Source organism: Anopheles nili, chromosome 2, assembly GCF_943737925.1.
Source record: "Anopheles nili chromosome 2, idAnoNiliSN_F5_01, whole genome shotgun sequence".
Lineage (NCBI taxonomy): Eukaryota > Metazoa > Arthropoda > Insecta > Diptera > Culicidae > Anopheles > Anopheles nili.
In genome coordinates this window covers 11,884,343-11,900,774 of record NC_071291.1, presented here as the reverse complement: position 1 = coordinate 11,900,774, position 16,432 = coordinate 11,884,343, and the positions used below count along the sequence as shown (strand labels likewise).

The window sequence follows — 16,432 nt, the reverse complement described above, 5'->3', positions numbered from 1 at the left end:
CCACGAATTCGGGCATGATTTGGTTTGAATGTGCGAACGTGTCGTCAGCGGCCATCTCGCGAGTGCTTAGTTCCATTCGATCTGGGTCTGCGGGGAGGCATTCGATTGAACATTTTAACAGGTTTGGTCCGCGTGCGTGTGTGCAAGACGTTATACACAAAGCGCAATGAAACACGGCACATTATAAAACAAGTCGAACCCGCGCGAAGAAGCGAAATGAATCTAACGCACCGGTCGATGGCTCATTCAAACCACTCGGTAAAAGCCGTTTCGTCAGGGAGTTAATTAGAGGTCGACGCGTCACCAACGCCGGCAAAAAGATTATGAATATTGGCCGCCTAATGGCGCGCCGAGAGCTCGCTAATTGATGGGAATGAGTTGGATCGTCGCGATCATTTCAGTGCTATAGTCTCGTCCGAACCGGTAGCGGTAGTGAAATATGCGTGCTTGTTGGCGATATTTATACTCTAGACGGTCATAGATTCCGCATTATCTGCTCGCTCGAGCTAAACGGCTCTTGACTGAATCACTGAAGGTGAAACTTCCACGCACCTAAGTTGATAAGCTCCTTCGAGCACGCTTCATGATTGCAGCACAACAGCACGGTCAGTTTGCTAATGGCCCATACAGTCGCTTGAAAATGCGCACTTTCGAGTGCTGCAAAATCGCAGCTAAACGACTCTTGATTTGCCAGTTTGCCCGCACCAAGTGGAGCATAAACTATGCACATCACCCGGTGAATGCAGCGAGCTCTGTCTAACCACACGCTTACCACACCAACACCTGGTACCTAGGTAACGTTGGGCGTTTCGCTTCGGTGGGCCCTTTTATTTCCCACCCCCACCAACGCCCACCGTTTCAGGACAACCCCCGTAAGCTAGTGCTTTTATTTAGCAATTGCCATTCGTGCACCAAGGGGGCCATTTTTCAATTTTCCAGCACACTTTCCAGCTGCCTGTGGTCCACCCGTCCCAGCCGTTGCGACTGTGGGTGGCTGTTTTGCAAATTAATTTGTAATGGAAAGCTGCGCTTGCCCGTGTCGGAAGCAAGTGGGAGCATCCGGACGGAATGGTATATTTACGTAGCGTAGGTGCAAATCCCTCCCCGAGTCCGGGAAAGCTCATCATTTTATGAGAAAACAATTTTCTCAATGAACTTTCCCGAGAGCCAAAGTTACGAGCAGCTCGCCCGGGACCTTGTGTGGTGGTTTGTCGGGGGTGGGTGAGTGGTAAGCGAAGGAAAAGATTAAAAATGGGCACGGAAAGTAAGCCACCCGCAACCCGTTTGCGAGCCGCCCATAGCTCTCCGGTTAGTCAGCTTGCCGTTGGTGCGCGCGATCGGAGCGGATAATAAATCAAGGAAAAACTATTAAATATTGTTAGAAACAAAAAAAAAAGGCGAGTTTAAAATTCTCATAAGCCAAGAGAAACGGGAAAAAAAATGAAGCTGTTAACCGACAGCGAGGGAAACTCGGTGCAGATGAAAGTAGATTAAAATAAATGCTGAAAAGCTGGAGCAATAAATACTCAAACTGACAAGGAAGAATATCCATAAAGAGACCGACGACGCCGAACGAAGGCACACCAAATGAACAAAGGGAAAATGAAGAGCGAATCGCCACAAACTTAAACCAAAACACAAGACTGGCCAAGTAATTGAAAAATCATCACGAGCTTAATAGTACACCGAGCACAACCCGGGAACTCCATCCTAACGCTCTCCGTTACTGCCACACCAACCACGGCAAATCATCTCTCGTGCTCTTGGCAAACCTTGGTTCAATTGCGCTCTTTTCCCTGTCCTACTTTTGTCTCGCTTTGCGTTTACCAACCGATAAGCGGTCTCCTTTTTTCGCACCAGCGCGCCTCCCGACCAGCGATTTTCCCTACGACGCGCCGGGAGCGCACAACATGTGGACGCGAATAACGAATGGTCGCACGAAACCATAGTAACCGTGCATTACAGCCAACTGTTACATGTTTTCATTCATTCATCCCGAACTTTCCGGGTAACTCCTGCTCGACGTGTCATAAACAATGATGCCAAACGAGCCGCGCTGAGTAGGCCAGCATGATGTTGAAAAAGCTCCCTGATAGAGGAGAGAGAAAGAGAGAGAGAGAAAAAGAAGCAAGAGAGACAGCACATGGCAAACGTGCAAGCGTGTTGTGCAAAAGGGATGAAAATGCCTTGAATGAAAAATCAATAAATCCCTTCACTACACCAACCACCGCGCAAGCGGTTGGAATTTATTCCAGCGCTGCTCCAAAACGCTGTTGCAGCTTGCAGCTCCCAAGTTCCCGAAGCCACCTGCACTGAACGTTGTCGAGAGGAATGTACATTATTGTTCGTCCTTGCGAAGCGACTAACTATATGCACGGGAGCACATAAAGCAACACCACGCCGGCAACAATACGGCAAATCCCGATGCGTTATGTACGCGAGGAAACGCACGAAACAAATTAACGGACACCGGAACCCGAGGTTCGAGGGGCCGTTAATGAAGAAAGTTTGCTGGATCGATGATATCGCGCGTGTGTGCCACAAAAATCAACACACGCGGGGTAATTTGAGAAACAACTTGTGAAAACAAAAATATACCCCTCCACATAGTGCACATGTTCACGTTCTCATATTCCACCGTTCACACGGACAAGACCCGGTCTGCCGGTGGTCATCATCGTGGTGCCATCGGTAGGACAACATTTCGAAATAATTAAAGGGCTCCCAACCGTGCCGAGGATCGGGCTTTATCTCGCGGTCCCGTTGTTCAAACACCTGCGAATCGACGCGCGATCAAAGGACCGCTAAAACCGTTCATCACAACCAGGCAAACCACCTGCCCAGCTCGCGTAGTGTGTAATCATCTCGGAATGGATTCAGTTTTCCTCAATATAAAAAGCGCCCGGTGGAGTAGCGCGCATCAGACAACGCGCGAAATGGAGACGCCTGGTGGTTCATCGAACATTTGCTTTTTGCGCTGGATGCGCTGGATCGACATGATCAACGGCATTCAGCTGTTCAACGTTACGCCACTGGCCGGTACGTTCACGCGCATCTTCTACATCCTGCAGGCGGTTCAGTTGCTGGTGGCGTACAACTTTGGGATCGTTTGTTTGCACGCCGCCTCGCTGGAGGAGTTCGCCGTTCAGTTCAACCAGTTCGGAGGGATTCTGCTCACCTTTTCCCGGCTCATCAACATCGTGAGCAAACTGTGCATGTGCGAGCGAAAAAGGTCGTGAAATTGGCAAGTAATTCCCGCGCTATCTCTTCAACAGAATGTCCACCGATCCGCGCTCGTAAGGACGGCGCAGTTCATCAACGAGGCCAAGTTTCACCACCTCAACGAGCGCGCAGACAACATTCGCACCAGCACTTTGCGTTATGCGGGCCGCTTTCTGACCGCACTTTTAGGCATTCAGCTTGTGACGCTCATTTTCTGGTTCGTGCTGAATGAACTGCAATCTCGCAGCCAGGACGTACTACTGCCCTCGCTCGTCCATTTACCGTTCGACGTCACACGGTGGTCTGCAACGGTTCGGTTTGCCTTTCGGTTGTACTTTTACGCGGCAAACTCCCAGCTCATGCTGACCTTCTTGGGTAGCTACGTCATCACGAGCAGTTATCTGCTCTCACTCACGATCGAGCTGCGTATCCTGAATGGGTCGTACGCCCGCGCGCCTATGGATCCTCGATCTTTAGATGGGTTCTTGAAGGATCGCGCCATCTACAAGGTAGAACTGCTTGAACACATCGGCACGATCAAGCGCCAGATGAACGTGAGTCTGTTGCTTGAGCTTGTGTTCATCGTGTGTCTGCTGACGATCAACGGACTGCGGTTACTGACGACGGGCAGTGTGTTTAGTGAGGTCGCGTTGTCCAGCAGCATGATCTTGATCTATCTGTTGGAGCTGTTCCAGTATTGCTGGCAGGTGGATGAGATGGAACTGTTGCACGAGCATCAGACACATGACGTTTACTCGACGCCTTGGTACAACGATCGAGTTGTACGCCAAAAAAAGACACAACTTTTGCTCACGATCCAGATGGCACAAGTGCCTCTGAGATTTATGAGCGGTGGAATGTATCGCTTATCGGTCGCTTTGTTTGTGAGTGTGGTGCAGTTCATATACTCGCTGGTTATGCTGCTGTTGCAGTTTAAGTCATAGAGGAGGAGTACACAGCCCAAAAAAAAACAGTGTTTGCTAGTAACTCATGCCACACAAGATGTTAAAACACGCTCGAAAAAAACTCCTAAATCTCCTATCAACATGCACCTTCGGCATGTTTGCAAAATGCATGTTTGCTTGTTAACAATCCTTTCACTGATTCATAGCGTACAATTCTAATCACCCAATTGTCAGATTGTTCAATAGCTACGAGCTTGGTAATTACACTAAACATTGTCTAATGAATAAAGAATGATTTTGTGCTTTTTGTGGATACTTTCATTGATAATCACACGAAATATAAAATGCGACAAAAACTTTGAAAACCATTGTGTGCACCAAACGAATCTCACCCAACGCTGTGTTAATAGCAATTTTTACCACATCAAATCGCGTTTCGTTACCATATGAAAAAACAAAAGAAATCCTTCTGGCACTATTTCGAGTGAGAGAAGCACACGGCACACATTAATTTCATTTTCGTTCCGTGCGGTTGAACACCCTTCCGGTAGGGTTCTTCTTTGCTGAAGCAATTCGTTGCGACCTGCATCGCCGAGCCGTCAGCAGCAACATCGACACCGGATCCGCTGGCAATTTTCTTGCAAGAAAGCACATTCGTCCTTCGGCACCGAGGCGCCTGAATCCAACCAGCAAGCGGTGGTATTTATCGGTAGACCTATAAATTCTTCAACCCTCTAATACCACTCTGCGCGTTTGCCGTCGAACGTGTGCGGAACGGTGCACCATACGAGCCCATGGTTTTGTCCCGTGGTCTGCTCCGTCGGAGAGGCACAGAACAGGCGTATGGAGGAAAAAAAATACCGTCACAACTGAAGCTGCATTTGCTTACATTCATAACCGGAAATCAATGGCATAAATTTTCAACCTTCATCCTTATTTATACTGTCCCTAAGTGCAGCAGTGCCTTCCGGTTGAGAACTAGGCAAAGGTGAAACGCCGCTATTGTGATGCTGGACGTTGGGCCAGCTTCGAGAACGTAACAGAGTACCATTCAGTACCCAACCTAGCAGTACAAACGCAAAGTCATTTCACACGTTCTCAAGCACAGAGTGGGTGGAATGAAAATCAAGTTACAAAATTGCCACACGTCTATATGACCCGCTCTTGTCGGGAATAAAATAGCTTTTCCGAGCGATATTTCTTAGTGTCATTTGGTGTGGTTTTAAATTTATATTCTTTTGAGTTCATCAATCGCAAGTGATGTGGGATAGCTTGAAATAATATCGTTTAATGTTTCATAGTAATTGCAAACTGTTCGAGTACAGGTCAGAAGCAAAAAAGTTCTTTCTTCATCCTTTATTACTAGAAGCATCGCAGGCTTGCCGGAAGCAAAGTTCTAAAAAAGCACCGTAAGTAACGGCATATGTGTGAGTATGTGTTTTATATCAGAACTGTTCGACTTCCAAAGTATCGGTGACACGTAAGGCATGCTAAAGAACATCAAGGATATTCGAATCACTCTCGACTCTAAGTTCTGGTCACATCCGTAGAGAGAAAAGGACTAAGTAGAGAAGAGAATGAAAATCCCCAAAAGGAAAAATGGAAACGGTAAATGGCAGCGAAGGGACTGCATCATAAAAATAAATTGCATTCATAAATATTCGGACTTTGGATTGCGTCCGCCCAGAGACCCGCCCGGAGCAGCTTCGCTCGGTCCCACAAATCGCACATTCGGTTTCGAGCATTTGCGCTGAAGTATGCCGACCCGGGTCGATATGGACCGGTACGATTCTTAGGCTTTCGGCACCTTCTCTTCCATCTCGATCGAAGATTATGCGGGCACCTTCGCTCCACTTTTTCACCCTACTACTAGGCTACCAGGCGGAAAGTGACCATTTCAATTTAAGTGTATTTTAAATAACACTTCCATTAGCCGACCAATCGTTGTGAAACGAACGGTAGAGCTAAAAGACTTTACGCTCCAGGATGGCCTATTCCGAAGAAAAAAAAATGTTACCAATTTGCTTGAACATAATAGATGGTAATGCACTTCTGCATTGCTTCTCTCGCAATGGGCTGCTATTAAACCGGTGTAGTATTGCAAACGATGAAACAATATACAATCAACAAAACACAATGTGTACCGCGCGCGGTTGCCCTACCAAGAAGCACCTTGGCGCACCTGCAATATACATTAATCAATTTTATGCTCCATAATGTTGCTCTTAAGATATGGCGAAAAAAACGCGCGCAGTTCTGTTTCATTTCTTCAACCGAAAGACTGCATTCGTTTTAATATTTTACTTTTTCTCAACTAGACGTTCATTTCGCTCCGACCGCATTTCGCGTCCCAGCTGGTGCATCGTTCATACCATTTGTTCGCACACACACACACAAAAAAGGTAGCCATCCCGATGGTTTTCTCTTGAAATGGCCCATTCCATTTGGTTCACCGCATCCCTGAGAAAGGCAGGAGACACCAAGTTTAAGCAAACGCCCGGAGATATGAAGTAAAAAAACGGTTTTTTTTCCTCTTCCGGCTAAGAGATAGCATTCACGGAGTTTGCCCGCGGTCGTGAAGAAAACTTTTGTGCAGAAAGTACAAAAAAAAACTTTGCGGATTTGAAACCATGGGCAAAAGAATACAACAAGAAAAAAAGTATCCCATTCGGCATAGACAAGTGGCACAGTTTAATCGTTTTCCGGAGCCAAATTCTCTGCTGCCTTCCGAGTGGCAGTTTACAATTTATGGCCCCAATAGTGCGGCGGTTCTGAGGCATTTGCCGGATCTGTCGCAATGGGGCGGACCATGTTCCTGCGACAAGGGTTGGATGCTGGAAAGAATAGCGCTAAGCGCATTCCTAACTCGCACAGACAATTCGATCCGCTACGTAAGTCATTGGGGCCAAAATTGGACCCAGATGGCATTTGGGCTGCTTGAACCTGCATTGGTTGCTGAAGTATTTCATAGGGATTTGGGCATGGTTTTTGGATTAATTTTCATTTCCAGCACCATTTTCTACCACCAGATGTCAAACGATATATGAGTTCCAGTTTAAGACGTTCCACAGATAGTCTTATTTCGGCGAAAGAGAACATTGAGGTTATGTTAATACCATCTTTGCTAGAAATTTGGCTTGAACCTAAGCGCTATAAATCATAGTACTATTCAGGTAAAATATAATATAAAAAAATCTTCAAAGAAATCGTTCAAGTATGAATTATGTATCCATTCGATAACATGCAATCCTCCGAGCCTGGGTAAAACCGAGATAGATAAAGCACCAGAAAGCAAGCTTTTTCGTCACCTGATGCCGATAGTGAAGAATTCATTTCATTGATTAAACATAAATATCGACCGAAAGCAGAAGCAGCATAACTCATTCAAAGGCTCAACTCAGCTTCTTGCATTTCCTTTTTGCTCTATCATCATCGTAGTCGAGAACAGTGTCAACATCCTTATCACGACCAACGTCAGTGGGGTTGGCTTGTATCGCCAAGGATCGCAATCTCCATATCACTAAGCAGGCTTCTTTCAACTCCGTCTCCGGCAAACGCAGGGTGGCAATTGCAATCGAGCCACCTCGAAAATGCATTAAATTAATGGAAAGCATATCGAGCGAGATTCACAGAAGGCAGCTACCACAGTCCCCTTTTTCGCCGAGCTTAGATCGGCTTATGAACAAAATGAAATACCGTACCGAAAACCCCAAGAAAATCGATTCACTGTACTAAATGCAAAACCAGCAGCACAACGTGGTATGATATTGTATGTCTTACCCACCATAAAGCAAACCGGACTATATTGAGGAGCAGCAAGAATTAGACGCGATGACTACATCGTTCGCAAATTGATAAGAAGATCAAAGCAACCGACCACCTCCAACACAATGGACTATATGATGCATTACAATGAAATGAGTTTACGAACAAAGCAACAATGTCTTTCATACTCAATCTAATTGATTGCCTTCCTTGAGAGCGGATTGGGTGTGCATTCCAGAGCCCCTGCCTGTGCTTAATAATAGATCACGATCTGAGAAGAAGGCCACGTGGCTAAGAAAAGGGGTTACTGTGCGATTTGCCACCCATCGGTCTCACTGACTCCGCCAGTATCGACTCCAATCGTCAACAAACCGAGTAACAACACGAAAGTAAATCATGGTCTGCATACAGCGGACGGTTCGTCGTGGTCTTAAACTGCTCCAGGACAACTTTGACGTGGGACTCCCTTCGGAGAACTTCTGTCTACTGCGTTGTCTGGACATCTTGTCGCGTAAGTTCAATCGCTTACACGCGCTCGAAAACTCCTTTAACAGACACTGTTACACCTTCCAGCGGCCATGCTAGTTCAGCGCAAACGTTCACGCATCGAAATAGCCATCAAAAAGGTCTCTTTCGCCCTGTTGATGACGTTCGCCGCGGGGCTGACGTACGATTTAAGCCAACAGCGCGACATTCGCATCGCGATGGACATCTTCTGCATTCTGATGCAGTTCTGGTCCATCCTATCGAGGTGCGCTTGTCTTCGCAACTACCTCCCGCACATCAATGCCATGCAAAGCGTGGACGAGAATCCTCACTTCCAAGTCGGAGTACCCTGGGCCGACGGGATTCGTCGTCAATCTGTGAAAGATAACAACCGCTACCTCGGACTAACTGTGATGGCACATGCCATAGCCTCCACCGTATACGTGTGGCAGAACATGACGGTGGATGGTTCATTCGTGCAGCTGATCACGTACTCTCCGATCGATTGGTCGAAGATCTCCCCAATGCTGGACAAATCGGCCCAACTGTTTCACTGTCTTCTCGCATACGTCTGGGCATGGCACTATGGGGCTGGTCAGTTGACCATAATCGTCCTGATGCGCATCACCATCGCCGAATATCGCGTGTTCCTACAATCGCTGGCTACTCTCGACAGACAGATTGTCGATCGGTTCCGCGACCCAAATCCTCGTAATTCCAATGAAGAAAACGTGGTAAGAGACTTGTTGAACGAACACGCTCGTCAACACCAGAACCTGCTGCTACTGACGGCGCGGATGCGGACAATCCTTCGCGTATATACGCTACTGCACTTCACCTTCTACTTGATCGTTGTGGCTTCATTGACGACGCGCATGTTCGTCATCACCGGTAGCTCATCGCTCGGTATGGCCATGCCAGTTCTGGTGGCGGTAATCTACTTTTACGAAACGTTCGGGTTGTGTATGCTTTCGGAGACGATAATACAACTGGTGAGAAGCGCCATCTTACGGTGACTTTCCTTTAAATGAAACACTTTCTTCCTTTTATTCCATCATCAGAACTGTCAGGTGAGCCGCAACTTGTACAACTTCGATTGGCCACGGTATCTGGCGTATGGGCGATCCGTCAAGCACGTCATGCTTCTGATGATGATGCAGGCCAACAACACGCGGGACTTCTCCGCCGGCGGGCTGACAACCGTTTCAGCTGAGCTGTTCGGCAAAACGTGCCAGTTCATTTACACGCTCATAATGTGCATGGCCAATCTTACAAACTAGATTATAACATATAAGATAGTTGTCAGCAAACTAAATCGCTCCAACGGTTAATTTAGTGGAAAGCTCAGGCGAATCAGCAGAATTGTCTGCGACTTAGGTAGTATTAATGGATTTATTTCTTTGCTAAAAGTTAAAGCCAATGAAAGCCATGATTCTAGTTCGTGTACCAACATAAATGTTATTTGGTAGTTGAGCAACTCAACAAATTGGTCTTGTTGGCTTGTAGGAGCTTGAATGCTAAATGAACCACGAAATTTTGTGTTTTGCACACGATAAATTATCTCCGTCATTTGAAATTCAGCAAAGCAAATCAGGAGACAATATCCATATGGCTACCATTCAGTTTGTTATAAAAATAGCCTTTCCAATCTTCATAATAGAAAAGCTGTTGGATGTCATAGTTCAGCCCTAAACTAGTACTTACAAGATCAAAGGAATCAATCACATGCAAAACAGTGGCCTTTATAAGACATTGATAGGGAATGAATTTACGAACAAAGCAGCAATACCTTTCATAATCAGCTAAATTGATTGACTCGACTACGAACAGCACGGAATGTGTCTGCATTCCAGAGGCGCAGGTGAGGCTTAATAATGGATTACGTCCTGAGACCACGGCCATGTGCCTTAGGCGAGAAAGTACCAATACGACCCATTGGTTGTACTGTCGCCAATCATATTGAAGCGTAGCTCAATCATCAAGAAGCTAACGGAGAAGAACCATGCTTTTCTTACAGCAAACGCTTCGTCACGGTCTTAAGCTGCTCCAGGATAATTTTGACGTTGGGAACCCTTCGGAGAACTTCTGTCTGCTGCGTTGCCTGGACATTGTGTCACGTAAGTCCTATTGGTTGCCTGCGAAAGTGCTCCAGTAACATATATTTCTATGCCTTCCAGCGGCCATGCTAGTCCAGCGCAAACGATCACGGCTTGAGGTAGCCATAAAAACGATTGTGTTCGGTCTAATGGCGATGCAAATCGCTGGACTGGCTTATGACATTAGCCAGCAGCGCGACATACGCGCTACTATTGACATGTTTAGCATGCTAATGCTGTTCGGATCCATTCTGTCTCGGTGCGCTTGCCTTCGCGACTACATCCCACATATCAACGCCATGCAGCGGTTCGGCGAAAACCCTCACTTTCGAGTTGGGCAACTCTGGGCCGACGAGATCCGTCGCCAATCGGTGCAGGAAAACAACCGCTTCCTTGGGTTGGTCCTGGTGACGTACTTCTTCACCGTCATAGTGTATATATACCAGATCCTCACGTTGGAGAATTCGTTCTTAAAAATCATCACGTACGCGCCGTTCGATTGGTCCGAAACCTTCCCAATCCTGGACAGATCAGCACAGGTACTCTACGCTTTTGTCGGCTATTTCTGGTCCTGGCACCATGCGGCCTGCCAGATGACCATCATCGTAATGATGCGCATCACCATCGCCGAGTTTCACGTGTTCCTGCAATCACTGGCCACTCTCGACGATCAGATTGCGGATCAATTGCGCCTCCGGCAATCTCGTGATGTCAATGAAAAACGCGTTGTGCAAGACGTGCTGAATGCGCACGCCAAACGGCACCAGGAGCTGATCGTGGTCATGGAAAGGATGCGCACGATCCTCCGCACGTACTCACTGGTGCACTTTGCCTTCTACATGAACATCGTGGCTGCGTTCATGTCGCGTATGCTCTTCATCACCGGTAGTTCAACGCTTGGTATGGCCCTTCCGCTGTTGGTGGCGCAGATCTTTTTCTGCGAAACCTTCGGATTGTGTATGCTGGTGGAGAAACTGGTGTTGATGGTAAGAATCGCGTCAAAGCAGAACCTAACCTAACTTCAAACATGTCCTGAAACAGAGCCCTTTTTTTGGATTCCAACCTCCAGAATCGTCAGGTGAGCCACAGCTTGTACAGCTTCGATTGGCCGCGATATCTACCGTATGGGCGATTCTTTAGACGTACCATGGTGCTGATGATGATGCAGGCCAACAACACGTCGGATTTCTCTGCGGGCGGATGGGCATCCGTCTCCGCTAACCTGTTCGCTAAAACATGCCGAATCGTTTACACACTCATGATGTGTTTGGCCAACGTTGCTAACTAAGCCACAATGTAGCAGACTCACGTTCACGATCTTCACATTTCCAATACTATTGAGAGATTTTTCGCATATCTTCGCAAACATGTCACGCACAAAAAGTGGCAATTATTGTGCTGTTAATATCTTATTCGGTAGTTATGTCTGTGAATTTTTACTTCCGAAGTGATACCATCGCCAGCACGCCTGCAAAAATACCCTTTCCGTTTTCCTTAAGCTTTTATATGTAAAATTTCAGCGTGTGTGTCTTAACTTGATCGTATCAACTTCACCCGGAAAACGATCATACTACCAGCATTGCATTGGCTATCATTTAGTTTCACTCCCGCATACCTTCGAACGTGCACCCGAGCGTGGAATTACATCCAATCGACCGTTACCAACAGTAACAACCAGCCGCATTACCGGATGACAAACTGAGCCAACTACCGCGTTGTCAGCAGAGGGCCATGACGATAAAGCTCCTAATTTCCATGCCTACTGTGGTTTCTACAACGCATCACCGTACGAGCATCACACGACATCACCACACACGTGCTGCGTGAAAGTTTCGGTAAAAAAAACACCGCCAGCACAACCACGTCCTTCGGTCGGTTCACCGAGCCTTTCCACGCGCGGACGTGCGAATGCCGGGCTCAGCTGTTCAAATGCCCCGTTGGACAAAAATCATTTATCATTAGAATAACAAATGCACCAGCAGCCCTGCTCCGGCTCAAGGACAAAAATGTAGGTGACTGTAGTGGTGCACCAGTACCAGCAAACCGGTGGGTCCTTCCCGCATTCCTGACCCGGTCCTGACCCGTTCCAGTCGCGCTACATCGCGGCCGAATGCACAAAAGCTAGTTCCGCTTCCACGCACACTAGCGCACACCCCAAACCAAAGCCTGGCGCTTTTTGCCAGGACGCAAATAGTACCCGTACGAACCGGAAACGTGCATGTGGAAGAGCGTGAATGCGTGCGTGTGTGTGTGTGTGTTGGTGCTGCAGTTTCCTTTTGATTTTCACTCCCGGTGCTTCATGGTTGTTTACATGATTTACGGGTGGAATTTTCCAACAACACACATAAATTTTCCCTCCCTTCAGCTGCGCATTTTCCACCCACCGCAGTACCCACACGAGCCAGCTGGTTACGGTGCAGCGGCCATCTTGCAGCCGAGACCGAAAACCCCTTGCTTCTGCTCCGCGAGTCGCTCTGCCGCTTTTCCACAACACTCCCACAAACGACGCAAAGAACGTCGCCAAAGTCTGCCGGAGAGTCTTGTGCAACCATTAGAGCGAACAATGAACTAGCACCGGTCCGAGGACGTTCGCTTCCGGGTTCCGAGCCGGAAGGAAACGCGCACCGGCCCGGCCCCCCCTGAGCGTTGCGAATCTCCGGCAAAGAAAAAGGCAAGACGCTTCCACGATCGCTCGTAAAACGCTGGTTCTCGCACCATCGAGATAAGACGCAAACGGCCACTGCCAGGAAGAGTGGCGTGAAAAAGGTAGCAGCTAGAAGGAGCAGGATTTAGTCGCCCCAACGTGCGCTCTCGAGCGAAGGAACCTGCAGGGGATGTTTGCTGCCTTTTGCTGCAGCCGTTGCGTTTCTGCTCGAGCTAATGATAATGCCACAACCGGGTGCCGTTTGTTTGCGCTTGCTATCAGGGGATTTTTCGACCGAGTTTACACTAATACCTACGATTGTGCTGCTAGTGGGAGAGGCGGGATAGAACACAACACAAAAAAAAAAGAAAACAATAAACACGCTCCCATTGCTAGCTGGAAGTTGAGTGAGATGGCGCGTCGCACGGATGGTTTAATTGATAATCCACCGGTGCATCAGTTGATGCAGCTGCACTCGTTGCAGGGCGTGTGGCGCTGGGGAAATATTTCACACGTCAGCTTATCGACAGAGAGCTGCTCTATGATGTGTTTGTGTTGAGAAAAAAAAACCATATAAGCCGCTAACTAATGAGAGAATGGAATTTGTGGAAACAGCTGTAAAGTTGCAATGAATTGGGCTCAGTTCATTATTCAGGTAACATAATGTGATGAACATCATTGTTTCACAAAAAAAAACCCCACGCCATAGACTCCATAAAACGCACGTTTTCTCTTAATAAAACGGCACCCAAAAAATCGACATCGGCAAATAATAAAGCACCGCAGAATGTCTGTAAAAAAAATGTTAATTTATGCGTTCACCGGGTACCTGACGATCGTCTCCCTATTTCTCGATACCGAGCTGTGTCTCGCCCCCCCGAGTTTAAGTTACCCAAGCGAAGCCGTTTTATTCCAGCAGCTTTTACGTTCATGGACTCCCTACGTTCATGGCGTGTCAGTCGCTACCATCGAAACAACATCGAAATGCTCTCACACGATGGCACGATGGCGCGCGCAATGCCAGTAATGTTCACCGTCGCTGGCGAAAGCAAACCAAAAACAAAACACACCGACACAGGCGAAAGCGCCAAATCCCACCCTCGGACGATGCAAAACGACACTCGCAAAATGGATGCACAAGCATTTGTTTCTCCAAAAACCGGTCCGCCCGGTTGATAAATGGTGCTTCCTTTTTATCTTCGCTCCGAGCGTCGAGCTTTTACATTCCACAAAACCGATTTGGCAGAGCGCCGATGCTTTACGAGCAGCAACAACAACAACAAAAAAAACCTCACCGCCATTACGCGCAGCCCGCACCGCACGTGAATGTAATCCGCGAATGAAGAGTAATGAGCTTTACCTTAAAATAATGGTCGCCACTTGCCAAGCGCGAAAGGTGCATACCACACTGTGTGCTTTCCTATCGCTTTCCAGGTCATTCGACGGGATGGGCTCACGCATTCCAAAAACCAAAACCAACCCCCGAACGGAATGGTGGGTGAATCACCACCCCCGTAGAATACAAGACGCTCCATGCGCTCCAGCTGATGATGAACCACCGCCCTTATCTGGCGGCCCGCGCCTCGAATGCTCATCTGTTTCAATAAGGATTTGCGGTTAATCCTCGGTTGACGTCACCGAGGTTCAGTTTTTCCACGCGCGCGGTTCCGGCGCTATTTACAGCGCGTCAAGATTGAGTAATTGCATCGCTTTGCTTCCCGCGGGAAGCTTTGGCAAGGGCAAACGAAACAACCCCGTCGGTGCGCTTCATGCAGAAGTTGGAATCAAAATTGCACGCTTTAATCCTTATTAATTGAAGCACAGTGGGTAGTAGCACGGATAGATGCCTTAGTTTGCACATCCATCCCCGCGGGTTGTTTAGGGCAGGCATTCTGAAGAAGCTTTTCTTGTTTGAACAGCACACCAATACAGCTACGCCATCACCGGGCTGCCGGATGAAAGCTGCCCACTACGCATCAAGCAAAAAGGAGCAGAAGCAAGCATCTCGACCCGATCAACCTGAAATTGCAATCAGCGCAATGAAGCAAGCAATATCAATAAATTGTTTGCAATTTTGCAAAATGCATACACACCCAAACACACACACACACAACTCCGGGCCGTGCTCGAGAATTTCACCCATCCATGACCTTTTTCCCATGCCAATGTCTTTTCGCATCGAAATCAAATCCCAAGTGCACCGTACGCATTCATCGTCCCATTCCGTGCCAACGGGTGGCGCTTTTGTGCATTCGCTTTTTGCGAAAAGGAAAGAAAAACAGCATAAAAAGGGAGAGGAACAACAGCGAAAAAAAGAGGAAAAAGGAAAAGTATCATCACGCCGCTCGTACAGCACCGATGCAATCTCCCCCTTTTTCGGCTCGGTCGTGTGCTTTGCGATTACATTTGATTTATTTCCTGCGATGCTATCAATCCACGCGCCAGTGGGGTGCGTGGGATGGATTCTTTTCCGTTTGTGAAGAGTCTAAATACATTTCGCATGGCACGCTATGCTGGAGCTGCTCTCCCCGTTGGCGGCCGGTGAATGGAATAAATTTGTCGTTTATTAAATTCCTGCTCGCTCGTCGCCATCCGCAAACCTTTTGAGCGAGTGCATTCGATTCGTCCTGGCGTCCTGCTGGGAGAGTTTTTCCCAGAAACAGACGCACCCCGGACGGCGTACATTGTAACGCAAATATTCATTAAAAGCTCGAGCAAAAATGTTAAAGTGCAAAAGGGCGCTCACGGGGGACAACGACAGCGGCAGCGCTGGCAGGCCCACCGATCTGCGTTTGCGTTCTCTGTATCGAGTTTCCACCCCTAGCACCTCCTCTCTCCTCTCGTTTTCACCCCCCCCCCTCCCCCTCCCTTGAGCGAACCACCCTCGACTAAAAATTCATTAAACCAAAAACACGCATTCGATTGGTTTCCAGTTCCGATGGGGCTCTTGATTTACCACGGTTCTTCTCCTGCGGCGAGAGTGTTGCTCCCACACACGCCCGGAGGATACCACCTGGCCTGGTGGCGATGAGAGGCGATTCCACCATCGAGCATCCGGCTTTCCATTTCCACCCACCGACCCACCGACCCACCGGCCAGCCGATCGGAACTCTAAACATAATTTGTAAATCGATATTGAAATCGGATTCCTCGCGCGGTTTTGCTCCCTTCGAATCCTTTTCGGTGCAATTGTGGAACCAATTCTGGTTTTTCCCGCAACCCGTAGAGTGGGGGCGGTTCACGACCGGTGCGTGTTGGAAAATTGCAAAAATCCACCACCCCCAGGCAAGATGGTTGCCATCGCAACGGGCGCG

At 48.0% G+C, this 16,432-nt stretch overlaps 1 protein-coding gene across 1 annotated transcript; it reads left to right on the top strand.

Annotated features, from left to right (window-relative positions):
- The first annotated feature begins 2,936 nt into the window (after positions 1–2,936).
- On the top strand, positions 2,937–4,166 carry LOC128726993 (uncharacterized). Its single transcript, XM_053820888.1, has 2 exons — positions 2,937–3,200; positions 3,276–4,166. Exons 1-2 carry the CDS (start codon positions 2,937–2,939, stop codon positions 4,164–4,166), a joined length of 1,155 nt encoding a protein of 384 aa, XP_053676863.1.
- The last annotated feature ends 12,266 nt before the right edge of the window (positions 4,167–16,432 follow it).